Below are 26,383 nucleotides of genomic sequence, written 5' to 3'. Positions count from 1 at the left end.
ACCTCCATCTAGGTTGTTCTAACCCAGGGGTCAACAACCTCTTTGAAACTGAGAGCTGCTTCCAAGGTACTGATGAATCCAAAGGACTACCATTTTTATACACGACTGAAGAAATTTGCTCATATTACTTTTAATTCTGTTATTAATAATTAATATTCATGTTACTGTCACGTTTGGGGTTTGTTCGAAGGCGAGGAAGGCAAGGCAAGAACATGGAGGACCCAAGTGTAGGGAAGCAACGCAGTAGTGTAGGAGTATATAAAAAAAATATTTAATTCCAAAAACAAGGATTATGAAAAAAGTCAAAATGCTAAATTAACAGTCCAAAATCTAAACACAAAGTAATAAGGAAACACACAAAGTAATAAGGAAACACTTGAGTAAACCCAAAAACATGGCATGGGTGATGAAATGACATGTGACAACGACAATGAACTGACAAGAAGTGAAAGAAACCAGGGAACTAAATACAAACAGATTGACGAGACAACGAGGAACACCTGGACAAGGCACGAGTGGCTGGAGAGAGCTGATTGGTCGACACAAGGTAGACGAGAACAGGTGGACACAACAACCAAATGAGCACACGACAAACATGGAACACAAGAAAACACAACCCAAACCAAAACATAGACCATGACAGTTACTGATGTCTCACAATAATTATCAGTGATCGAAAAAGGTAGGAAACGGATTATTTATATATAACACTTTATTTCTGTAAGTATCTGCAAGGGTTTACATTTTTAAATGATCATTTCGACAACAATTTAGAACAGGCTCATGGGTTATTCGTGTGTTCTTTAGTGGCTACCTGGTCCCCGCAAACGCATTGTTGGTGACCCCTGTTCTAACCAGTGCTAATAGTTGAACATATCTACACTAAACATTGGCTAAATTATATAACTGGTCATTCATCCATTCACCGTCACCAAGCTATCGCTGTTTCCACCTTTTCACTTGATATAAAAAAAGAAAAAAAAAGTCCAGTATACAAAAAGTCACCCTAAGAAAATATGCTGCAGTATAGCTTCATGCAGATCGGGCCACCTGCAGTACATTTACCTCTCAGTATATTGTATCTCAGTGAACAACATTTATCACTGGCCGAGCTATTGTATAACTAATGATTTGGTACTGGCGACTGGTTAGAGCGTCTGCCTCACAGTTCTGAGGACCGTGGTTCAATCCCCGCCCCCGCCTGTATGGCGTTTGCATGTTCTCCCTGTGCCTGTGTGGGTTTTCTCCGGGCACTCGGGTTTCCTCCCACATCCCAAAAACATGCATGGTAGGTTAATTGACAACTGTAAATTGCCCGTAGGTCTGAATGTGAGTGCGAATGGTTGTTTGTTTGTATGTGCCCTGCGATTGGCAGGCAACCAGTTCAGGGTGTACCCCGCCTCCTGCCCGATGACAGCTGGGATAGGCTCCAGCATGCCCGCGACCCTTGTGTGGATAAGCAGCTCAGAAAATGGATGCATGGATGATTTGGTACTTGAGAATAATTAATTGGGAGGACTTACTGTTAATTTGTTACAAAAATGTATTAAAATAATTTAAAACAAATTATATCACATTGTCTAAAACTGTACCCCGCCTCCTGCTCGATGATAGCTGGGATAGGCTCCAGCACGCCCACGACCCTAGTGAGATGAAGCAGCTCAGAAAATGGTTGGGTGGATGTCGAAAACTCAAGGCAAAAAAAAAAGAACAAGTCTGAAAGTGTCATTTCAACTAGTGAATGCCAAACTTCTCATACAACTACTGTATATTTGCAAAGGATGACTAGGGCTACACTGACGACAAAAACACCCAAAAAGTTTAATTACAATAAAAAGTGAGTTTTAATGTGATTTGTTAATTCTATACACAGCCACATCCCAGTTAAATCACAGTTTGTTTTTACTTCCCCTCTTGAAAATACTCTCGCGGCTGCCGATGAGCCGGAGGGGGAGCCTGGCGCGGCTGCCGAGGAGCCGGAAGGGGAGCCTGGCGCGGCTGCCGAGGAGCCGGAAGGGGAGCCTGGCGCGGCTGCAGAGGAGCCGGAAGGGGAGCCTGGCGCGGCTGCCGAGGAGCCGGAACGGGGAGCCTGGCGCGGCTGCCGAGGAGCCGGAACGGGAGCCTGGCGCGGCAGCAGAGGAGCTGGAGCCGGAACGGGAGCCTGGCGCGGCAGCCGAGGAGCCGGAACGGGGCCTGCAGTCGCTTCCTCAGCCTGCCGCCATTGAGGTTTGAGAGTAGAGGGTACGAGAGGGCCAGAGTGCACAGGGACTCGGGAATGTGAACTAGGAAAAATGGGTGGTACAGAAAGTGGTGGCAGGCTTGAATAGACGTAACTTAATTGGAGCCGTGGAACAACGTGTGGGAACTGGTGAAAAAGTAAGTGACTTGGGAACAGGGGGGAAAAAAAATGAGGGGACAAAATTTTAACCTTACTTGGGCGCCTCCGTTGGCCCCCATGCGGCGGTCCCGGGTAGATGGCCAAACGAGTGCCCTAGAAAAGGTCAGACGGAAAGGATTTGGACTCACTGGGGTTTGTGACAAAAACTGTTGAGGGCAGGATAAACTAGGGAAGGAACCAGCAAAATCTAAATCTGTGTCAGAGTCAGAATCAGACAGGAGGTTAACTAAATCGGGGCAATCTTCACAATCAGAAAAATCTGAATCGAAAAAAAAAACCATGTGGATGTAAAAATAATAGGGCATGGTGAATAACTAGGACAAGTGGGGGGCACAGATGAAAAGGACACAAAAGACTGAACGATAGGGCTTACTGGAGGAGGGTAGGTATGGTTGGCAGGCTGAGGACAGTGGGAGGCAGTTTGTTGGTGTCCAGGGTGACGCCATGTTTTTCCTGCTGGGTCCTGTTCTGGTCGGGTCATTCTGTCACATTTGGGATTTGTTCGAAGGCAAGGAAGGTAAGGAAAGAACATGGAGGACCCAAGTGCAGGGAAGCAGGGAGGCAACGCAGTCGTGCAGGAGTATATTAAAAAAAATTATATTTAATTCCAAAAACAAAGGAAAACAAGAATCATGGAAAAAGTCTAAATGCCAAATTAACAGATTCCAAAATCAAAACACAAAGTAACCAAGAAACACTTGCGTAAACCCAAAACAAGAAACGAGACATTGCTGATGAAATAACTGAGCGACAACTGGCGACTATGACATGGCACAGACAGAGACAATGACACCTGAGAATGACATACTGCAAAGAGACGTGACAATGGACTGTCAAGAAGTGAAAGAAACCAGGGATCTAAATACAAACAGATTGACGAGACAACGAGGAACACCTGGACAAGACACGAGTGGCTGGAGAGAGCTGATTGGTCGACACAAGGTAGACGAGAACAGGTGGACACAACAACCAAATGAGCACACGACAAACATGGAACACAGGAAAACATGGAGCAAAACCAAACACAACCCAAACCAAAACACAGACCATGAGTTACTGATTTCCCACAATAATTATCAGTGATCGAAAAAGGTAGGAAACAGATTATTTATATATAACACTTTATTTCTGTAAGTATCTGCAAGGGTTTACATTTTTAAATGATCATTTCTGCAACAATTTAGAACAGGCTCATGGGCTATTCATGTGTTCTTTAGAGGCTACCTTGTCCCCGCAAGCACATTGTTGGTGACCCCTGTTCTAACCAGTGCTAATAGTTGAGCATATCTACACTAAACATTGGCTAAATTATATAACTGGTCATTCATCCACTCACCGTCACCAAGCTATCGCTGTTTCCACCTTTGCACTTGATATATAAAAAAAAAAAAAAAAAAAAAAGTCCAGTATCCAAAAAGTCAGATTGGGTCACCTGCAGTACATTTACCTCTCAGTATATTGTAGCTCAGTGAACAGCATTTATCACTGGTCGAGCTATTGTATAACTAATGATTTGGTACTTTGGAATAATTAATTGGGAGGACTTTCTGTTATAGGACTAGGGCTACACTGAAGACAAAAACACCCAAAAAGTTGAATTACAATAAAATGAGTTTTAACTGAACTGCTGAGTTCATATGTCAATTTCCTCAAAGATAATGTGATATAATGTGGCTCAGCAGTGTTTATGACCTCCATGTGCTGGGCTTGCTTGAATAGTCTATAATAGTTGTATTGCCTCACCTTATAAAGGATTAAAACAGTTGTTATACGTGTTATAAATACAGCATTGTGATATTATGAAGCTAATATACACCTCATCATTAGATAAACCTGCTTGCTTTTGATTGACACTGTCGGAGAGGTATTAATGACTTGTAATTGCATCATAACAAGTGCTACATGTCTCATAGTTTACCTACTGCCATTAAACTGGGTAGGCTGTCATGATCTGTGCCGTGCAGTTCCTCTGCAAAGCGTGGGGTGCGCTTTTTGCCTCTTTTTCCCATCTCTTTCCAGCACTAATTACCTCCTCGCCTGTGCACCTGGTTCCAATGAGCACTCATCACTGCCTGCACTTAAGCCTGCCAGTTCCGGTGTTCCAGCGCCAGAGTATTCTCACTCCCACGCGGTACACCGGCCGACGCGTTGCTCATGATAGTAAGAAAAGATTCTCTGATACCCGTGCTCGTACTTACTCCCTGTTGTTCCTCCTCTTCCAGTGCCCTCCTGTGTCTCCTGCCACGACGCTTGCTCCAGCCACATTGCCAAGTTCCCTCACCTGCTCAAGCTCCAGTCTCCCACACGCTCCCTGCTCCTACGGACCACCATCACGCCTTTGAATTCCTGACCTCGCGCTTCTCCCAAATAAACCCCTTCCAACTGCTTCCTCAGTCTCAGACTGCTTTTGGGTCCAGTCCAATACCGTTTGGTACAAACCGTGACATACGCAAAACATTAGATACTAGTCAGTGTAATGCATTGAATACTTGGAATAGAATAAGCCTTTCATATATGGTAGTCTCTTTGTAGTGGATTTGGCTTTTACAGCAGCAAAGTGGACAGTAGCAGTACACAATAACATATGTATAAAAGAATCACAAATATCTGTACATATTTGCAACATCGCAACATGGAGTGATTAGCACACAATTGGAAAGTTCAGGGTCCAAACCTGGGCGGCACGGTGGCCGACTGGTTAGAGCGTCAGCCTCACAGTTCTGAGGACCCGGGTTCAAGCCCCGGCCCCGCCTGTGTGGAGTTTGCATGTTCTCCCCGTGCCTGCGTGGGTTTTCTCCGGGCACTCTGGTTTCCTCCCACATCCCAAAAATCATGTTATGTTAAATCAAAACAACACTACATTTTCCCTAAGCCTGAATGCGAGTGTGAATGGTTATTGGTCAATAATAACACATCCCAAAAACATGCATGGTAAGTTAATTGAAGACTCTAAATTGCCTGTAGATGTGAACGGTTGTTTGTTTATATGTGCCCTGCGATTGGCTGGCAACCAGTTCAGGGTGTAACCCGCCTCTCGCCCAAAAATAGCTGGGATAGGCGTCAGCACGCCCGCGACCTAAGTGAGGATAAGCAGTACGGAAAATGAATGAATATACTGTACATAGTAGCAAAATCTGAGAAACGGAACTTGAATAAATCATATCAAATGAATGATTTTTTTTAAAAATATGAATTTGCCATTGTGCCCAGTGTTGGTTGTCTGAACAACAACAATAAATGCGTTGCTCACTCAAGCATAATGTTTTTTTTTTAATAGTGCTCTTTCCATCTTGTATTGGATCTTGTTACATTGTGCAAGTAAACCTTATACAGTTTCCCGTAGGTGTCGATATTACGTCTCTTGTTAATGTTTGGTGTGAGTTCAAATTGGAGAAAGAGAAAGATCTGATGCATTACGTAATTGGAACTACACAGCCCATGTTGCAAGTGTCGACACACCCTGCAGCTCCTCGCGCTCCGATTGGCTGAACACCCCTTCCTCGGTCAGGTGCGTCCCCTCCAACGCGTCGCCGCTTTGGTGGAGGAGACATACGACTCAAAGCCGCAGTCTGCTACCTGCAGTTGTGCGCGCGAGTGTGTGTCACTGCTTTGAAGGCGTCATGGCGAACCCGCACGAAGCTTCTGCGAGGAAGCGCGTCTTCAGGGGCACTTTGATCCATGCCACCAAGGAAGAGGCAGTTCAGGTCCTGGAAGATGCACTACTGGGAGTTAATGCCGACGGAACGGTAGGATTATTATTGGATTTATTATTATTTTTTTTTTCCGCATTATTATATTTAGCAGTGGCGTTGTTAGGCCAGTAATGAAGACTTACTTTCTTGAAAAACTTAATGATGTCCGACGTTCAGTTTTTTCCCCCTCACGCTGCTTTTGGTCAGTCCTGCATTGTGACGCTCCTGGCTGGTAACACTGTGGAGCAACATCTTATCATTCATTGTGACGTTCCTGGCTTCACAATGCCCTTGCGAATCTCCTGGCTCTTTACATAAAAGATGAGTCAGGTTATAGAGTGAACTTTATGCATAAATTCACACCATGAAACAGGAGCTGAGCTCATTCACTTCTGACTTACTTGTCATCAGTGGATAATAATAATCACCACTCTTCCACCCATATTGAACTGGAGGAATCGGAACGGATGAGTAGAAAGAAGCGACATCTACTGAAAATGTGAGTCTAAAGGATTTCACAAAATTAAGCCATTTGAGGCGCAGTCTAGAAATCATATGGAACGCAATATGGGTATGAAATATGGAAGATTTCAGTCAAGGTGCGTTAAATAAAACTTATTTATCTTGAAATTTGATTTAGGAGAGTTATGATAAGAAAGTGAAGAGAGCCAAGAGATCAATATGAGCCAAATTAACCATGTCCCAAATATGTTTTATTATTTAATGTTAAAATTAATTGATATTTTTCTCCAACCATTTTAGTCACATATCCGCCCAAAATATAATCGCTGCAACTTCAAAAGTATTTGGGAGCAAACAGTTATTGTGTTGTAAGCCAAAGTCATGTCATTAGTCTCTATAATGATTTTTTATTAATTAAATGTGTTTCAATGTATCTTGAAGGGGGAGAATTCACAGTGTTGCAGCAACTTTAGCATCTGGGTCCCAACGGAGTGATAGACCAATTTGCTACTCGGATAAAAAAAAAAAAGATGCCATTCATTGATGCTTCCTCCCACCAAGTCGCTGGAGACCGCAGCTGTTAAATTGATTTTGATTACATTGGACTCATAAAAATGATTCAAGCCCTACTTTCATGCAACATATTTATTTTTTGTTTAATTTTGTAAAACAAATCTAATTAACAATTTATGCATGTACTTTTTGTTAAGCTGAAGTAATAGTTTCACTTTGACATTCATGAACTCAAAACAAATGTGTTTGATTTGAAATTTTAATTGGGACCACCCATTGCAACGCTCAAGACACTTATTCCTTGCGCTCTCAGCTTGCTTGCTTTATCGACATTCGACAATTTGTGCTGCGGAGAAAGACAGCTGTAATTTCCCTCCATGGTGAGTACTGATTGTTTTTGTGTGTGTTTTCTTTTTTAAAATAACCTTTCATAAAAAAGACCGCGAAGACCGTCAGTGTAGTTGGGCAGGCATTATGGGCTAGCTAGCTATGGTAGGTTTAACTGCTAAGATTGCCTACACTAGAATGGAGTTTGAGTAGGACTACTCGTGTTTGTGGTTACTCTTAACTAGTGTTTTAACTGCAGAACGTGTTCTGGAAAAAGTGTACAAGTACGTACGGAATCTACGAACATGAATTATTAATAATTTTTGGGGGGCAGACGCCACCGCCGCATAGCCCCCCTCTCCCACCTGCCGATTCTGTTGAATGTATGTATGAATTGAAAGTACAGTGATGTTTGTGCTTTATTCACTTATCAAAAATCGGCGTATGAATGCAAGGCGGGCCATTTATGGGGCATTTCTAGTACAGTATATTGTTAAAACACCAAAGGGTAGCTAAATTGCCCATTGAGAGACGAGTAGCACCTGGCACGTGACCTCCTTCCCTCCTTCCCTCCTTACTCCCTTTTTTCTTTCAGAAAACGAATCAAGTTGGGCGAAAGCATTTAAGTGCTTGTGACCAAGTGTTGTGCGTACATTAAAGTGAGTACGGTATTGTTCAAATTAACCGCACTGGTCTGTTAATGCAGTATTCCATCCATCCATCCATTGTCAACACCGCTTATCCTGGTTAGGGTCGCGGGACGCTGGAGCCTATCCCAGCTGACTTCGGGCGAAAGGCGGACTACACCCTGAACTGGTCGCCAGTCAGTAGCAGGGCACATATAGACACGGACAACCATTCGCACTCACATTCACACCGTCACTGAGTGGGAACTGATCCCACGCTGCCCGCACCAAAGTCAGGCGAGTGCACCACTACACCATCAGTGACAGTATTCCATCCATCCATTCATTTTCTACCGCTTATCCGAGGTCGGGTCGCGGGGGGAGTAGCTTTAGCAGGGACGCCCAGAGTTCCCTCTCACCAGCCACTTCATCCAGCTCTTCCGGGGGGATCCCGAGGCGTTCCCAGGCCAGCCGAAGGACGTAGTCGGTGGAATTGAGGAGGTCTTCGAAGTATTCTCTCCACGGGCTCACAACGTCCGGAGTCGAGGTCAGCAGCGCCCCATCCCCACTATACACAGTGTTGATGGTGCACTGCTTCCCCCTCCTGAGACGCCGGATGGTGGACCTAAATTTCCTCGAAGTCGTCCGGAAGTCATTCTCCATGGCCTCACCAAACTCCTCCCATACCCAAGTTTTTGTTTCAGTGACCTCCAAAGCTGCATTGGACCCACCAGCTGCCTCAGGAGTCCCCCAGGCCATAAAGGCCTGATAGGACTCCTTCTTCAGCTTGACACCATCCCTCACCGTTGGTGTCCACCAACGGGTTCGGGGATTGTCGTCACGACAGGCACCGACCACCTTACGGCCACAGCTCCGGTCGGCCGCCTCAGCAATGGAGGCGCGGAACATGGTCCACTCGGACTCGATGTCCCCTGCCTCCCCCGGAACATGAGCAAAGTTCTGTCGGAGGTGGGAGTTGAAACTCCTTCTGACGGGATTTTGCCAGACGTTACCAGCAACCCTCACAATACGTTTGGGCCTGCCACGTCGGACCGCCATCTTCCCTCACCATCGGAGCCAACTCACCACCAGGTGGGGATCAGTTGACAGCTCTGCCCCTCTCTTCACCCGAGTGTCCAAGACATGCGGGCACAAGTCCGATGACATGACTACAGAGTCGATCATCGAACTACGACCTAGGGTGTCCTGGTGCCAAGTGCACGTGTGGACACCCTTATGCTTGAACATGGTGTTCGTTCTGGACAATCCGTGATGAGCAAAGATGTCCAATAACAATAACAACACACCGCTCGGGTTCTGATTGGGGGGGGGGGGCTTCCTCCAAATCACGCCCTTCCAGGTCTCACTGTCATTGCCCATGTGAGCATTGAAGTCCCCCAGCAGAACGATGGAGTCCCCAGCGGGAGCGCTCTCCAGCACCCCATTCAAGGACTCCAAAAAGGGTGGGTACTCTGAACTGCTGTTTGGTGCATAGGCACAAACAACGGTCAGGACCCGTCGCCCCACCCGAAGCCTGAGGGAGGCTACCATCTCGTCCACCGGGGTGAACCCCAATCTACAGACCCCGAGCCGGGGGGCAATAAGTATACCCACACCTGCCCGTCGCCTTCACCGTGGGCAACTCTGGAAGAGAGTCCAACCCTTCTCGAGACGACTGGTACCAGAGCCCAAGCTGTGTGTGGAGGCGAGTCCGACTATATTTAGTCGGAACGTCTCGACCTCACACACCAGCTTGGGATTCTTCCCTGCCAGAGAGGTGACATTCCACATCCATAGAGCGAGCTTCTGTAGCCGGGGATCGGATCGCCAAGGTCCCTGCCTTCAGCCACCGCCCAGCTCGCACTGCACCCGACCCCTATGGCCCCTCCCACAGGTGGTGAGCCCATGGGAAGGGGGACCCACGTTAATGTTAGGCTACAGCTGACCATAACAACTGATAAACTGTTGCTTTAAACTGCTGTATGTAATGTTGTATATGGATTTCTGTTTGTTGTCCCCCATGTGTTGCATTTTAATTAATTTGTTTTCTGTGTTTGTGTTGTTCAGCCTGTGGTAGCTAAGGATGCAGAAAGGAACATCACCACAGTTAAAGATTTATACAATCCGAAAAGATGGACATGACGAGCCAGGGGCTGTGTGAATTGTGATCGAGGGCATTAAAGTCCTCAACAATGCTGGCAGTGTCATCATGATGTTGATCATGCTGTTTTGGCTCATCGGGGCACTTCATCTAGTCTTTCCAGAAAACCTGAAGTACACCTGGGTTTTTCCAGAGGATCATTATGAACTTGGATGGACCCAAGCTAAATGTAAAGGTACAGGAGCTGTAAATCTAACTTTTTTTCATAAGGGACAGTCAGGGTGTGTGCTCACAATCCCAAGACTGTCAGTCATCGAAGATGTTTTTCTAGTACTTAAAATGTGTTAATTCAAGATGAATTAAACTGCGTTGCTATATGAGTGACTGGACTCAAAGGTGTTTTATACATCTACAAAGAAGCTTAAAAATGTAAGCATGTAATTTCAAAATGCATTTCCAAAGAATGTGAATGAGTTTTCAATAACACATTTACCAGATTTTGTGTTGGGTGAAATAAATTGGGGTAGGGGGGTAAGCACAAAAATATTTCATTTTAGACTAATTATACTAATTTGAGTTGGACTGATGTGAATCAATTTAGGCCACTTCGTGTACTTATTTTACTTTGGCTGTATTTGATGAAAATGGGTTTGGCTGACTCAATTATATCACATTAGATGGAACTGCTGAACTTGAGTTGGGAGTTACACAAATAAAATGGATGGAAAACCTGCCCAAAATGTATTTGTGTTCATCCAATGAGTCATTGTTTGAGTGTGTTAATTCCTCGAAGGGATATTATTCTGTCATTTTTTGTTAATTTAAAAGGAAGGGCTTGGCTGACTTTGTGACAACACAGTGACCTTTGTTTTGCATACAGTTGTGCATACACTGTAACAATGTGTACATTTGTTTTCTTTTTTTTGTGGTTAATGCTGTAAACCTACAGTGTTTGTATACTGTTTTAAAAAAAACAGACTGAAGTAAAACTACGAATCTAACGGTGACTTTGAACTTTTACCATGTATTGTACCATTTTAAAATCTGTCCAAAAATATTAAGAAGCAATTTTTCAATCTTGGTTAACTGTTTGTGAAATATAGTGCTCGCGCAGTACATTCGCTCACATCTTGTGCATCTCCTTGGGGGTAAGCTCCCCTTCCCCATAAAACCTAGTGACACTCCTTATATTTAGTGTTTGTGACAGTAGTCTATAATAATTATTTTTAGTGTCAGTAGTAGTTGTAGCAGTTGTAGTATTGTTTTTGTTATACGTAGTATTTAGAATTGCCGTATTTTCACGGCCATAAGGCATACTTCAAAGTCTTAAATTTTCTCCAAAATGGACGGGGAGCCTTATAATGCGGCGCACCTTATGTGTGCACCGGGTTCCAAAATCTGTAAATGTTGTGTGACTTTGATGAGCGCTCCGCTTGACTGACTGGGAGCATTTCCTGCCGACACACTGCTTATATAGAGGAAAGGCGGACGTGACTGAGGACAGCATGCGGACAGCATGCGGACGTTAAAGGGGGAAGGGTGCGCGTGAAGGAGGACGCTAAAGGCACGCCCCCAGTAAGTATATAGGACCGGTATGTGCATTGTGCAAAACAACATCGGTTTGGCTAAGGACCCCCGAAAATGGCACCACGAAGAGACGCTTACGAAGCACAGTTTAAACTGCAAGCCATCAGTTACGCAGAGGAACATGGGAATCGAGCAGCCGTGAGAGAATTCAAGATCAACAAATGCATGGTTCGCAAGTGGAGGAAGCAGGAAAACGACTTTCGCCAAGTCAAGAAGACGAAGCTAAGTTTTCGAGGAAACAAGGCGAGGTGGCCCAAGTTGGAAGACCAACTTGAGCAATGGATTAATGATCAAAGAACAGCCGGGGGAAGCGTCTCTACAGTCACCATTCGACTGAGGGCAATAATGCTTGCAGAATAAATGAAAATCGTACATTTTCAAGGAGGTCCATCTTGGTGCTTTCGTTTTATGAAACGGCGCCATCTAGCCTACCGTGGCGCAGTAACATCCGGTATATTACAAGGAAAAGCTGGCCATCTTCCGCTCCTACTGCAGTAAAAAGATTGCCGACAAACACATCCAGCCCAACCATATGCCCAACATGGACGAGGTGCCGCTCACTTTCAACATCCCGGTGAACCACACTGTAGAGAAGAAGGGGACCAGCATGGTAGCGATACGCACAACGGGGCACGAGAAGTCGGCTTTTACTGTTGTGCTTGGTTGCCATGGCAATGGACAGAAACCGCCACCTATGGTGATTTTTAAGAAGACGACGCTGCCTAAAGAATTGTTTCCAGCCGAAGTTATCGTTAAGGCCAATCAAAAGGGCTGGATGGACGAGGAGAAAATGAGAGAGTGGCTGAGTGAGGTGTATGTAAAGAGACCGGAGGTTTTTTTCCCACGCGTCACCGTTCCTGTTGATCTGTGATTCCATGCGCGCCCATCTCACACCCGCTGTGAAAAACCAAGTGCAGCAAATGAACTCTGAGCTTTCCATCATTCCGGGAGGCTTGACGAAGGAACTCCAACCGCTGGACATCGGTGTAAACAGGGCGTTCAAAGTAAAGTTGCGAGCGGCGTCGGAGCGATGGATGACAGATGGCGAACACAGCTTTACAAAGACTAGGAGGCAGCGCCGGGCGAGTTACGTCACCATATGTGAATGGATTGTGGATGCCTGGGCTAAGGTATCTGCTTTGACTGTTGTCCGAGCTTTCGCGAAAGCCGGCATCATTGCTGAACAGCGCCCCGGCAACGAGACTGAGCCCGACAATGACGAGAGGAAACTCGGCATGTTTGATGGAGAACTTGCCCAGCTGTTCATTTCGGATACAGAAGATGAGGACTGTAATGGATTTGTGGATGAGGATTGATCCAAAAATTTCGTGAGTACATTGTTAAATACTTCAATAAAGTACAACCGAACTCAGTTTTTCTCCCGCTGCCTTTTTAAAAACATTGTTTTAGCATGCATGCATGCTACCGCATGTTGTAAGCTACCGTATGTTTTACCATGCCTGTGCCCAATAATACGGTGCGCCTTATGTATGTCTTAAATACAGAAATCGACCCCGTAACTGAGACTGCGCCTTTTAATACGGTGCGCCTTATGGTCGTGAAAATACGGTATGTTGAGTCTGCCTACAAAGGAACAAGACTATGCAAGCAAAGACCAGGGGGCATGGCACCTTCCTAAAACAAACATGTCAGGTTCTTGTCAGGCATTGGCTTTTATTCCTTAGTTGGGGGCTAGGCCAAAGGAACAAGACTATGCAAGCAATGACCAGGGGGCATGGCACCTTCCTAAAACAAAATCATTGTATATATTCTTAGTTTAGCATTATTATATTTAGCATTAGTTTTGGTCCCAGTACTTTATTATTATTATTAGTTAGTGTAATGATTATTATATATTTATTACTATATTTATTAGTCTTTAATAGTGTTGTATGTATCAATCCACCCATCCATCTTCTTTACCGCTTCTCTTCACTAGGGTCGCGGGCTGCTGGAGCCTATCCCAGCTATTTTCGGGCGGGAGGTGGGGTGCACACTGAACCGGTCACCAGCCAATCGCAGGGCACATAGAAACAAACAACCATTCACACTCATATTCACACTTCGGGCAATTTAGAGTCTTCAATCCACCAACCACTCGTGTTTTTGGGATGTGGGAGTAAACCGGAGTGCCCGGAGAAAACCCACGCAGGCACGGGGAGAACATGCAAACTCCACACAGGCAGAACTGTGAAACAGATGTGCTAACCAGTCGTCCACCGTGCCGGCGTATGTATCAATATTTTATTTTATAATTAATTTTACTATTATTCGTGTTTAGTATTATATGAATTAATAATCCTTTTAGTGGGACAGTGTTCCCTCGTTTTACGCGGTTAATGGGGACCAAAACCCCCCGCGAAAGGTGAAAAACCTCGAAGGAGGATTCCCCCCTAGGAATTTTTGTGGATGTGTATGTGGGTACCAGAATGTTTAAAATATGTAAACAGTATGTATACTTTACATATTTGAGAAAAGGATTACAACAGTACACATATTTACTTAAATCTTTAATGATAAAACCTTATACAGTAATTAACATTCATCAACATTGCCTTCTGAGAGAGTCGAAGAGGCTTGCGTTGGTGGCAGAGGTGAGGCTCTCACTTGTCCCGTAGAGGCTTTAGGTTCACTCGGAGACTCTTCTGCTGGAGGCGCTGATGGTGTAGCTGGGGTTTTACATTGGAGAAAAACATGGTGATGGTTAGTTGTTGTCTTTGTTTTTTCTTTTGCTTCAAAATTCCCCTGTACAAGCACATAACCCTGTCTCTTATTACGCGGAGTTACCACACGTTCCACTTCCTTTTTGAAGCAGTTTTGGGGATGTTTCCTTCCTCTTTCTTGATGTACCGCACTGTAGATTAATTCACGCCATAATGGCGTGCCACAGATGCATAACTTCTGCCTTCTTTGATCAAATCTATAAGTTTAATTTTTTCGCTGATGGTCATCATCATCTTCTTCCTCTTGGGCGCCCCGGTGGAAGCTTACGCAGGGGCACAGCGCTTCGGCGGCATTGTAAGGGCTTGCTTAACTAATCAAAAAAATTATCGCTTCAACAAAAAAAGGTTATTGCGAACACAACAGCGTGGACGAGAGACTGGCGAGACACAACAAGGGAAGATGCTGGGTGAGACTGCAATGATGCGCAGCCAATCAGCTCACGGGATAAATCCACTCGTGCTCTCATTGTTCGATGTCGTGCCGGGAACCAATCACGCGCCTTGTATGAGTGCCCGTACAGTACAGGCATGTACAAAGCTTCTGAGTCAACTCATTTCTTTGTTTGGCATCCAGGGAAAACCTTCTCTCGCGCGCATCAACATGAAACAATGCGTCTTTCCGCAATATGGCTGTATTTTTTAAATTAAAAAAAAAACCTTTTTTTTCGGAATATTTTGGAAAAACCTGCGAAGCACTGAAGCGGCAAAACATGAAGCGCGAAGTGGCAAGGGGACACTGTATATGTAATATAATTTAGTATTATTACTACATGCATTATCATTTTTAGTTCAGTAGTATTATAGTTCTTATTATTAATTTTGTCATAGCATATTTGTATTTTTCTTATTTATTTTGTATTAGTATTATTTCTTCTACGCATTATTATCATTGCTATCATTACTTCTATTAGTAGTAGTATTAGTAGTACCTTTGCATTAAAATTATATTATAATATATTCCTACTATTATTTTATTATTTGTAATTATTATTAGTAGTAGTAGCCTATGTAGGTGATGATAATCAGAATCAGAATCATCTTTATTTGCCAAGTATGTCCAAAAAACACAAGGAATTTGTCTCCGGTAGTTGGAGCCGCTCCTGTTCGACAACAGTCAATTGACAGAGAACACATCTTAGACATAAAGACATTGACAAAAACAGTCACTGAGCAATAAAGGGTTGCTAGTTATCTAGTAATGCCGGTACATTTTTTTTTTGGGACAATTGTGCAAAAAGATGCAGAGTCCTTTAGCACTTAGTGCAGTTCGAAAGACTAATATTGCAATAGTCCGGTGCAATGACCATTGTGCAAAGGGCGCTGAGACTTCCAAGTGAGTAGTGCGATAATCTGGGACAATGTTGATTGTGCAAATGTTGCAGATACTCCTCAATCAGTGTGCAAATGGAGGATATGCTACTCTGGCATAAGTGGCCAGATGGGGGAGTAAGGGCTTTCCTTCTAACTTCCATTGAACTGAGAGAATTATGAAGGTCCTTATCATTGCACAAGAATTCCCTTCAACAGTATCCACGCATGCCTTTATGTTCTCAATAAATCATTTGGCTATTAATCAAGGTCCATTCTGTCATCAGATCGCCTTCACTGGAGAAGGCAAAGAGCTGGATCGACTCTGTAAAGAGTTTGCATATAGTCCATCGGCAGTAACTCATCTGGAAAAACAGTAAGTGTACAACTGCATACATGTATTACTTCATAGACTACATGACAACCCATGAGTGATGCAATAATCAGAATCAGCTTTATTGGTTAAGTAAGGAATTTGTCTCTGGTAGTTGGAGCCACACTAGTATGACAAAATATACATTTAGGACATAAAAAACATGGGTGTGAAGAGTCAGTGAGGAATGAAAGTGTACCACTCGTGTGGTGATGCTGATATAATGGCAAAAGTCCTCAAACATCCATCCATCCATCCATTTTCTGAGCCGCTTATCCTCACTAGGGTCGCGGGAGTGCTGGAGCCTATCCCAGCTATCAACGGGCAGGAGGCGGGGTACACCCTGAACTGGTTGCCAGCCGATTGCAGGGCACATATAAACAAAACAACCATTCACACTGACGTTCACACCTACGGGCAATTTAGAGACTTAAATTAACCTACCATGCATGTTTTTGGGATGTGGGAAGAAATCTGATTGCCCGGAGAGAACCCACGCAGGCACGGGGAGAACAAGCAAACTCCACACAGATGGGGCCGAGAATTGAACCCCCGGTCCTTAGAACTGTGAGGCAGACGCTCTAACTGTTCCACCAGTCCTCAAACAATTTAGAGCAATTTAAAGTCCCCAATTGTGCAATGATCTGGTACAGTGATGACTGTGAAAACGGTGGAGTTCTCAAACACATAAGTGGGCAATAATCAACAACAGTATGCAAATAGTGCAGCGTAATAAACCAGTGCATTCACAAATAATGTAGAAGTGTACCGACAGGTGTGTGTTGGTAGTCGTCAGTGGTGCAGCTGGTTGGGTGTGGAGTGTGAAAGTGTCCTTTTCAAATCTGCAGCAGACGTTATTAAAGTCGTCAACCTGTCCTTTATTGTTCCGCTTGGGGGTATGATGATATCTTGTAGCTGGTAGTGATAGTAATCCTCACCAAATGTAAGCAGAGTCGTTAGCAGCAAACTGGTTTCCCAGCTTTTCTGCATAATCCCTCTTTGCGATGTGGCCTGATTGTACAGGGCTCTGTCCCCACTCCGATGGGCGTGCTCTTTTGCCTGGCTAAGTTGACGAAGTTTGGCAGTGAACCACGACCTGTTGTTATTGAACGTGCAAAATTTCTTTGTTGGTACACACACGTCTTCACAGAAGCTGATGTTGGATCTAACAGTGTAAATATTCATCCAAGATGCCAGTTGACAATTCAAATAGTAAGTACAACGTTGTTAGGGATGCGTTCACAAAGCCCAGTCTCCATGAAGCAGAAGCGTTACTTGTCATGAACGGAAAAGAGGACAGGCCCCAAAATGCACGACTCCAATACAAATGGACAGTTTAAAAAAAAAGAGAGGTTTTATAAACGAGCAGAGGCCGGTCCACAGGCAGGCAATCCGAAAAGGCAACAGTATCCAAAAAACGTGACGCAAAGAGGCAAGGTCAATAATCAGAACAGGGTCTAGTCTTACGTGGAAACAAGGAATGCTGGAACGTGACAACAAACTACAACGAACTGGCTACCAGAAAGAATGAGACAGGAGGTAGAATGCATGGGGTAATTAGGGTAAATGAGGCACAGGTGGGGAACATGCTCTCAGGAGCAGGTGTGTACAAGACAGTGGGAAGACAACAACCCTAACACACACCCATGACATTACTGGTCTTTGTGAGGAGAAGCTCATCCATTTTGTTGGGTAGAGAATGTAGATTTGCGAGGTGAACCGACGGAAGTGGCGTTTGAAATCCTCACTGCCGCAGCTTGACTTGCACTCTGGTATGCTTCTTCTATGGCGCCGTCTTCGTCTTCTCCATGCACCATAGAGTACAGTGGCACCACAAGTGAGTATCTCTGAGAAGAAACTTTGTGGATTTGTGAAAGTCGGCAAAAGGTTTGGAGTAGACTCCCTAATGTTTAACAAGTCTTCCCTAGTGTAAGTAAGTCGGCTAATGTCTACATCGATGAACGAAAAAGACAGAAGCATGGACAATACTAGAGAACGTGTTACCAAGGAGTCCGCCCTTGTAGCCATCTTGGTTCTTTCAATCCAATACTACAAAATATGTACAGTAATTAAAAAAAAAAACTAAAACAACTGTAGGATATGGGATATGCAAGTAATATATAATACTCTTTGTGTTATAGTGAATTCTTTATGCCAGGAATGGTGGACACCCACATTCATGCCCCCCAGTACAGCTACGCTGGGACGGCCCTGGACTTGCCTCTGCTTGACTGGCTCAACAAATACACCTTTCCTGTGGAATCCCGCTTTAAAGACAAGAGTTTTGCGCAGAAGGTCTACACTCAAGTCGTGGTGAGTTAATCCACAAAATGGCTGATGTCCATAGAAACAGTACCACACCCTGTTATTAGGCAACCTACAGTTTGGGAAATGTGTGGAGTGTCTGCTGGTTAAACAATGTATCGGCACATAAAGCTGTAATTGGATCCTTGTTATTCACAGAGAAGAACTCTGAGAAATGGAACAACCACTGCTTGTTACTTTGCCACAATACATACCGACTCATCTCTCCTGTTGGGCCACATTGCAGGTAAGAAGTCCTAAAAAAATATTTTTTTTTTTATAAATTTGATAGTGAGTATAATAAGAAGGGTGGTCATTATACCTAACCTGTGAGAGCAATTGATCCAGTCAGCCATTCAAATTTAAAAAACTAATAGACACCGTCATAGAACGTCCCAAAATGCCCATAATATAAAACATTTGATCATTGCGCTGTAGTTATTTATTATATATATATTTTTTATTGTTCTCGGGATCTTGATTGTTTTATATTAATGGCCCTGAAATGATTTACACATACATGTTTTGTTTATTTATGACCTTACAACTGAGGTAGCATAGGTTCCGACTCACAAATTGGAGATTCAAATATTTGAAATTCAAAACCAAGGACTAAAGTTCCTCTACCTTCCTCTAGAAGAGTTGCTCTCAAAGTTGTGTACAAAGGGGTCCTTGGTTTACGAGTTTCACGACATTAAGAGGTTACAAACTGCGTACAATGTACTAGTTTGCACAGGGGTGTAAGAATACGCTGTCACGCGGCACAAGGCACGCTCAGTTATCGCTATATTGTTTTTCATTTGATTGTTTCATATATAATGCCTAGAAGTGTTTTTCATCATATTTACTGTAATTATAACTTTATTACTATCCTGGCGTAGTTCCGACTCATGTACACATTCAAGATTAAGAAATTAAAAATTCAGAACCAAGGAAAAAGGTTTCTCACCCTTTGTCTGTCAGTGGTTCTCAAACTTGGGCTTGGGGCCCCTGGTGTTAAGGGTATCTGTGTGGTGCAGGAACCAAATGCAGTACACTGACTCATGTGACAAGTGGGACATTTTTAATCTAAACTCTTGACAGGTTCAGTGACAAACGGGTGAGTAGCCACACAGTTACCTTATGATACACATTAAAGTCCCACTAAAGAGTAGTTAACCTCACAGTCAGGACAGAGAGGCTTTGATGAAAGGCTCTGGAAAGGGAACAGGGAAACACACTTTATTGTCGTGGTAGTAGAACCCCAAACAGCCACAGGGACATGCAAATATACTAAGGCAGAACTCGTATTTGGGGGCAGAAGACTGAGGGGATTCCCGGCAGAACAGGCAGGAACGTCAGAGGCCGCCTGGGTTGGCACCAAAAGATCAATCCACAGAGAAGTTGGAGAGTGTTGCTTGGACTCAGTGGTTTAAATGAGTGGGCTTTCACTGGCTGCCTGACTGGCAGAGGTGGGTGTTGCAGACTGTGACTAGCTATGAGACGACTGTGATACTTGGGGATCCTTGAATTAGTCATATAATTAAAAATTGCTCCAATAAAACAAACATACTAGGTCAAATACTCTTCCCTACTTTTGGTTTGGACCAATTAAAAGCTCTGATATGATTGAAACATCCATCCATCCATTTTCTGAGCTGCTTCTCCTCACTAGGGTCGCGGGCGTGCAGGAGCCTATCCCAGCTGTCATCGGGCAGGAGGCGGGGTACACCCTGAACTGGTTGCCAGCCAATCGCAGGGCACATAGAAACAAACAACCATTCGCACTCACAGTCATGCCTACGGGCAATTTAGAGTCTCCAATTAATGCATGTTTTTGGGATGTGGGAGGAAACCGGACTGCCCGGAGAAAACCCACACAGGCACGGGGAGAACATGCAAACTCCACACAGGCAGGGCCAGGGATTGAACCCGGGTCCTCAGAACTGTGAGGCTGACGCTCTAACCAGTCGTCCACCGTGCCGCCTGATTGAAACATACGCAGAGCATTTCTAGCTCTCACTTTCTTTTCTCGTGTAGAGTTGTACAGGTGACCCAAGGTGACATTGTCAAAATATTTACAGCTTGGAAGCGCATACCTCGGATATGTGACTGCTTTTGCAACATAAGAATGGGCACCATTAACAACTTTATTGCCTTCTACTGGGCTCCTTTCTTGTCATACGGAACGTGCTTGTGAATCTTCTCATTCATCCAGGTCATTTCATTCTCAGGGCAATGAATTGAACTTTGAACTATTTGGGTTTCTACACCCAAAAAATAGGCTTGTGCTGTCCTTCCTATCTTGCTTTGCATGAATTGATAAAGGGTCTTGTAAAACAACCAGAACAGTCAAATTGCAGTTGATTCAATGCCCTGAGAATGTCATATGGAAAACAATGTGAAAATGATTCCACTCATGTTCTGGTTCTTAGGAGGTATAAAAGTAGCCTGACAGTTTTTTTAAAATTATTATTTATTTATTTATTCCAAACAGTCACTATGCTGGTTGGAAAAGTCACATTATCAATTTAATCAATTTAAGTTTCCAACAGTGACTTTGCTATTGTGAACTAGCTCCACTCTTCAGCCACATTGTAAGTGGAAACGTTGCACCTCAGATAGCAACAATGAATAAATATTGAATTAAATTCAGTTGAATTTGGTTAAGTTCCTTTCTGTTAAACAGTTCAGGAATATTTAGGTTGAAAGAAAACAAGCAAAAATAATTCCCTTGGTATTTAGGGGTGCACATAGAAGGTAATGTTTAATTTGTGTTAGGATTATGAGTGGGTCCTTTGAAAAATGTCTGCCAGTCCCTTATATGGGACACCTGGACCTAAAAAGGTGGCTGACCCCTGTTGTAGAATGAGTATACAATGGAGGGATCTAGTGGTTGACATCCCATGTTGTTTGACGTAAACAAGCTCCATTTTCATTACAGCTGCCTAACAAACTTCCTCTCAGCTGCTGTCCGAGCGTCTTTCTCTTTCTTTAATCTCTCAGAACCTTTTTACCTTTCCCTTATCATGCGTGGTACACCAGGTGCGTGCATGCATTACAAACAGTATGCCATGATCCAATTTTCCCTCCTGCAATGACTGCTGTACACTGTGTATACTTTTTGTCACCACCTGACAAGCACAAACCTGCAGTTAAAAATGATGATTTCTATCGGCTGAATAGGACATGCGAGAAAATCATTCATTACACCAATAAAATCACACAAGAGCTATGTCCAAAATTATTCAGATTCTTTCTCGTTACAGGCTAAGCCAATGGTCCAAGTGTTAACCGACCTTCAGAAAAATGTCCCCCCCCCCCAAAAAAGGAAATAATATAGTGGATACACAGGTTAAATATGTACCTTCTGTTATCTAGTGGAAGAGCATTTAATTGCTGTATGTATACTGTATGTCTTTGTATAATTCACATCAACAGCAACAGCCTTACTCCACTCATCGCCATGTGGCGTGGTGGGGGTCCTCAGAACTGCAGATTTACTAACCAGTCGGCCACGGGTTAGGGTTACATGCGTGGTAGGTTTTTTGAAGACTCTAAATTGCCCGTAGGTGTGAATGTGTGCGTGAATGGTTGTTTGTTTATACGTGCCCTGCGATTGGCTGGCGACCAGTTCGGCGTGTACCCTGCCTCTCGCTCGAAGACAGCTGAGATAGGCTCCAGCACGCCCATGATCCTTGTGAGCATAAGCGGTACAGACAATGGATGAATACTACAAGGACAAAAGATTGAATGTTCAAACTGATAAACTATTCCTTTTTTTTTCAGATATTCTCTCATTTTGAATTTGATGACTGCAACATGTTCCAAAAAAGCTTAATTTCATTGCCTGATGTCATAAATATGCAAATAATATTTTGATTATTTTATATTATTCTTATGTGCTGCAACTGTTTGACTGCTGTGAAACTGAAATGTTCTAATTGTAGGACAAATGATGTCATATTCTATTGTATTGTCGAACAACAAACGTTATAATGCAAGCAATGGTGTGAGACTGGTGTTTCTTCTTGTAGACAAGTTGGGACAGCGAGCCTTGGTGGGTAAAGTGTGTATGGACCGGAACAATTCTGTGAAACATTACAAAGAGACCATCCAAGAGTCCCTGAAAGAAACCCATCGGTGGGTTTAAAAAATGTTTTAATTTTATGTAGGATGTTGGGATTTGCAGATTTGTGTAATGGCAAATGTTTTCTTTATCCTCTTCAAGTTTCATTGCTGAGCTCTTGGAGAAAAAGGTAAGAGTCTGTAGAATGAGAAGTTCAGAAAATGTAAGAAAAATCCAATGTGTACTGTAGCACTCAGTTGATGTCTGACACAAGATGGCCCAGTTTAAAGTCAAGTCAGAACAAGATGTCTGCATCCATAGATGTTTCTTGTCGACATTCATCACATGACAAGTCAACAATATTTTTACAAGCTTTGAGATATTGATTTGTGTTAAACCAAGAATGCTGTTAATAACACGTGGCAAGTCAACCAAATCATCTCCCAAGTTTTGAGAGGTTTAGTTGAGTGAAAGCAAGAACCCTGTTGTTTTTTATCATATCTGATACAACATGACCAATCTTGAGATCAAATCAGAACAAGAAACTTAAAGAAACTCAACAGTAGCATTGTAGTTTATTGCGTCTGTATTCATAGGTGGAAAAAAAAATCTTACACAAGCTTTTAATTTTTGTAAAGCAGAAACCCTGTTTATTTTGAATCCAAGCTGGCCAAGGTAGCTGAAGCAGCAAACAGTGTGATAAGAAATGTAAGGAAAATCAAAAGTGTAGCGACGCAGTCTGCATCAGTAAAGTCTTCTCGCTGACACTCTTCATGTGGCAAGTCAATCTTTTCTTCTTAGAGTTTAAGACTTTCCTTCTGTTTAGACAAGAACCCTAATGATTTTGAATGAGATCCAACACAAGATGAACAAGGTAGCTGAAGCAGCAAACAGAATGATGAGAAATTAGTGTGAGTTCATTGCGTCTCTGTATCTGGCACTAGTCTTCATGTTGCAAAATATTCTGCAATCTTTTGGAATTTTGTCTTGATCTATGTGTGAAGGCAAGAACACTCTTGATTTTGATTAACAGTCAACAAAAGATGGTCAAAGTGTCGAAGCACATTTTCGTTTCGGCAGACGTATCAGTCGTAATTTTCAACCACTTTCAATGTCAATCAAATCTGTCATTTTTGTTCCATAGTAGAGTGTAAATCCTCGTGAATTTGATAATTTGTCAAAGACAGTCCTTTATGCTTTCAACTGGAGTTATTCTCAAACAAGTTGTCAATTTGCATCAAATTCACTGACAACAGTTTGACTGATGCTTGTGTCTTCTCATGGTCTTTTGTCAGTACGCTCTTGTGAAGCCCGTGGTGACGCCTCGCTTTGTCCTTTCATGCTCGGGAGCCTTGTTGAGACAACTGGGACAACTTGCTAAGAATAACAACCTGCATATTCAGGTGAGCTCACCGTGGCAACCAAACCAGGCGCTGTCCACTGGGGACCATTGGACAGCGACAACCAAACCAGGCGCTGTCCACTGGGGGTAGTTGTAGTGATTTGAAGTCTTTTGGGATTTCCAACTTTTAGGTAGACACAAACTGTTTGAAATTGATTTAAGATTCAAGATTAACTTTATTGTCCTACAAAGTGAGAAATTGGCTCTGGGCCATTCGCCCATGCAGCAGCAACAACACAGAACATACAATACAACCTTAGGACAAACCTACAGGTGATATGGACGTCATATAATACAAGGTGCCAACAAGTGCAACATGGAAAAATTACAAGATAAATAGTCCTAATAAAAGTAACACAGTAAAATGTTAAAGTTGTACAATGTTATGTAATTTGTAATTGTGGTCACCCACTCCTGCTGAGCTGAAAGAGTTAAACCAAGTATTACAAAACAAAACATGCAATTTCACACCCTCACCTAAGGCCTTATGTAAATGTTCCCAAACAAGCCTTTGAGGATTACTGTATTCATTTCCAGAGTCACATTAGTGAAAATGTTGAGGAGGTGAAGATTGTGAAGGAGCTGTTCCCTGATTCTGATTCTTACACAGATGTCTACCACAAGCATAACCTGCTTACCAACAAGGTGAAAACAATTCCTGGTCAGTCTAAAAAACTTTTGGTGGATACATTGTTCATTTTGCTCCTGTTCTCTAGACGGTGATGGCGCATGGCTGCTATCTGAGTGATGAAGAGTTGGCCTTGTTTAGAGAGACAGGAGCTTCTTTGTCTCACTGTCCAAACTCCAATATCTCGTAAGTGTGACTGATTTCCCCTTTAAAACACCTTTGCTTATGTAAGATGATAATAGACAAATGAGTTTGTGTCATAACAGTTTGTGAGTCACCTTCTTAATGATGATTCCACTCCCAAGGTTATGCAGTGGATTCCTCAATGTCCGTAACGTCTTGAACCACAAAGTGAAGCTTGGCCTTGGCACAGGTGGGAACACAATAACAATACCACACACATTTGAGCCCACTGAAAAGAGAGTAATGTAGTGAAGCATTGTGATTTTTTTCTCGGGCAATCACACTTGAGTATTTGAATTATCTTAGTCATAGCCGACAATCCAGAAACACGAACAAAGCCAACTGAAAGCGATTGGATTTTAATTGTATACTGTGTAAAGCTGTTGTCTGTGCCTGCTTTTGCTCTGATGCGTCCTGCGGCAGATGTGGCGGGTGGCTACTCTGCCTCAATGCTGGATGCCGTGAGGAGAGCCTTGGACACATCCAAATTGCTGACCATAAAGGACACGGAACATGAGACGCTCACCTTTGAGGAGGTGTTCAGGCTGGCTACACTCGGAGGCAGCCAAGGTACCACACAAAATTGCACCCTGAATTAGTCATGTTGATGAAGTCATCTTGATATGTGAAGGGTGTGGTGTTATTTTAATGAATTTTGTCTTTTGTCTCAAGCTTTGTCCCTGGATGACCAAATTGGAAATTTCGAAGTGGGCAAAGACTTTGACGCTCTGAGGGTGAATGTAATGGTTCCTGGCGGACCCATTGACTTGTTCCAGCATGAGGAACCCAAGGTATATTTGAAAGGGGAGCACTGACTGACACTGTGTTCACACTTGTCCAGTTTGATTTGGTTAAAAATAAACTCTGGTGGTCTACAGTTTATATTTTAGGAGCTCAGGTAAAAATAGAACCATATAAAATCACAAGCTTAACAAGCTTGCACCAAGGTGTTCTCACACTTCTTTCAATTAACACAATAATGCCGTCTATTAGGTCACGTGTATTTGGTGCTGGCCAAATAAGCGGGCTGAGACCACTTGAAGAGGCTGTCTGCATTTGACTGGAAGCTGCGACTTTTCCCCACTCATTAATCCTGCGGCTTACCAATGATGCATCGTATTAGCGTATTTTCCCGATGTGTCAACATTCTCATCTATTCTTAGTTTATCTTCAGCTCACCAAAACCTGTTTTTTCCCCCATATTTATATGTGTAAGTTTCACGTTTCTTTAAATTTTGTGGGTGCAACTTAAACATCGATGCACTCAGAAATACTTGAGCATGATTGAGCAGACCATCCATCCATCCATTTTCTTTACCGCTTATCCTCACTAGGCCGCGAGGGCTGCTGGAGCCCATTGCAGCTATCGGGCGAGAGGGAGGGTACACCCTGAACTGGTCGCTAGCCAATCGCAGTTGAGCAGACCAAGTTGTTTTAAGTTTTTGACCAAAAGCCAAACACATGAGTCCAAACGCTCTGTTTTGTTCCAGACTAGTACTGAGCTACAATTGTGAACACAGACTTAAACTGTTTGGTAGTGAAATGCAAGATGTCCAGTAGATGTAACTAATGTATCATTATTTTACTTTCAGATTATTCTTGAAAAATTCTTGAATTTGGGTGAGTGACAAGTTGTGATGATTCCTTTTCTGATTATTCTTTTGTGTGTCACGCATCATGGTCACATGATAATTTTGTTCCTATCGTG

General features: G+C 43.3%; 1 protein-coding gene across 4 annotated transcripts in view; it reads left to right on the top strand.

Annotated features, from left to right (window-relative positions):
- Positions 1–5,971: 5,971 nt before the first annotated feature.
- Positions 5,972–26,383, top strand: part of gda (guanine deaminase) — a 35,979-nt gene continuing 15,567 nt past the window's right edge. Inside the window, exons 1-13 of one of the 4 annotated variants that reach the window (XM_061672195.1) lie at positions 5,972–6,144; positions 16,025–16,113; positions 18,252–18,423; positions 18,574–18,661; positions 22,431–22,536; positions 22,625–22,652; positions 23,758–23,865; positions 24,402–24,509; positions 24,581–24,678; positions 24,798–24,865; positions 25,099–25,245; positions 25,348–25,466; positions 26,268–26,295. In XM_061672195.1, the coding sequence (XP_061528179.1) occupies positions 6,019–6,144; positions 16,025–16,113; positions 18,252–18,423; positions 18,574–18,661; positions 22,431–22,536; positions 22,625–22,652; positions 23,758–23,865; positions 24,402–24,509; positions 24,581–24,678; positions 24,798–24,865; positions 25,099–25,245; positions 25,348–25,466; positions 26,268–26,295 (1,285 nt within the window). In that variant the 5' untranslated portion in view covers positions 5,972–6,018. Of the gene's footprint in view, positions 6,145–10,315; positions 10,355–16,024; positions 16,114–18,251; positions 18,424–18,573; positions 18,662–22,430; positions 22,537–22,624; positions 22,653–23,757; positions 23,866–24,401; positions 24,510–24,580; positions 24,679–24,797; positions 24,866–25,098; positions 25,246–25,347; positions 25,467–26,267; positions 26,296–26,383 lie in introns of those variants that run through there. The other 3 variants (XM_061672198.1, XM_061672199.1, XM_061672196.1) reach the window with 3 other exon arrangements.

This window comes from Phycodurus eques, chromosome 3, assembly GCF_024500275.1.
Source record: "Phycodurus eques isolate BA_2022a chromosome 3, UOR_Pequ_1.1, whole genome shotgun sequence".
Taxonomy (NCBI): Eukaryota; Metazoa; Chordata; class Actinopteri; order Syngnathiformes; family Syngnathidae; genus Phycodurus; species Phycodurus eques.
This window is presented reverse-complemented; position numbering and strand designations above follow the sequence as displayed.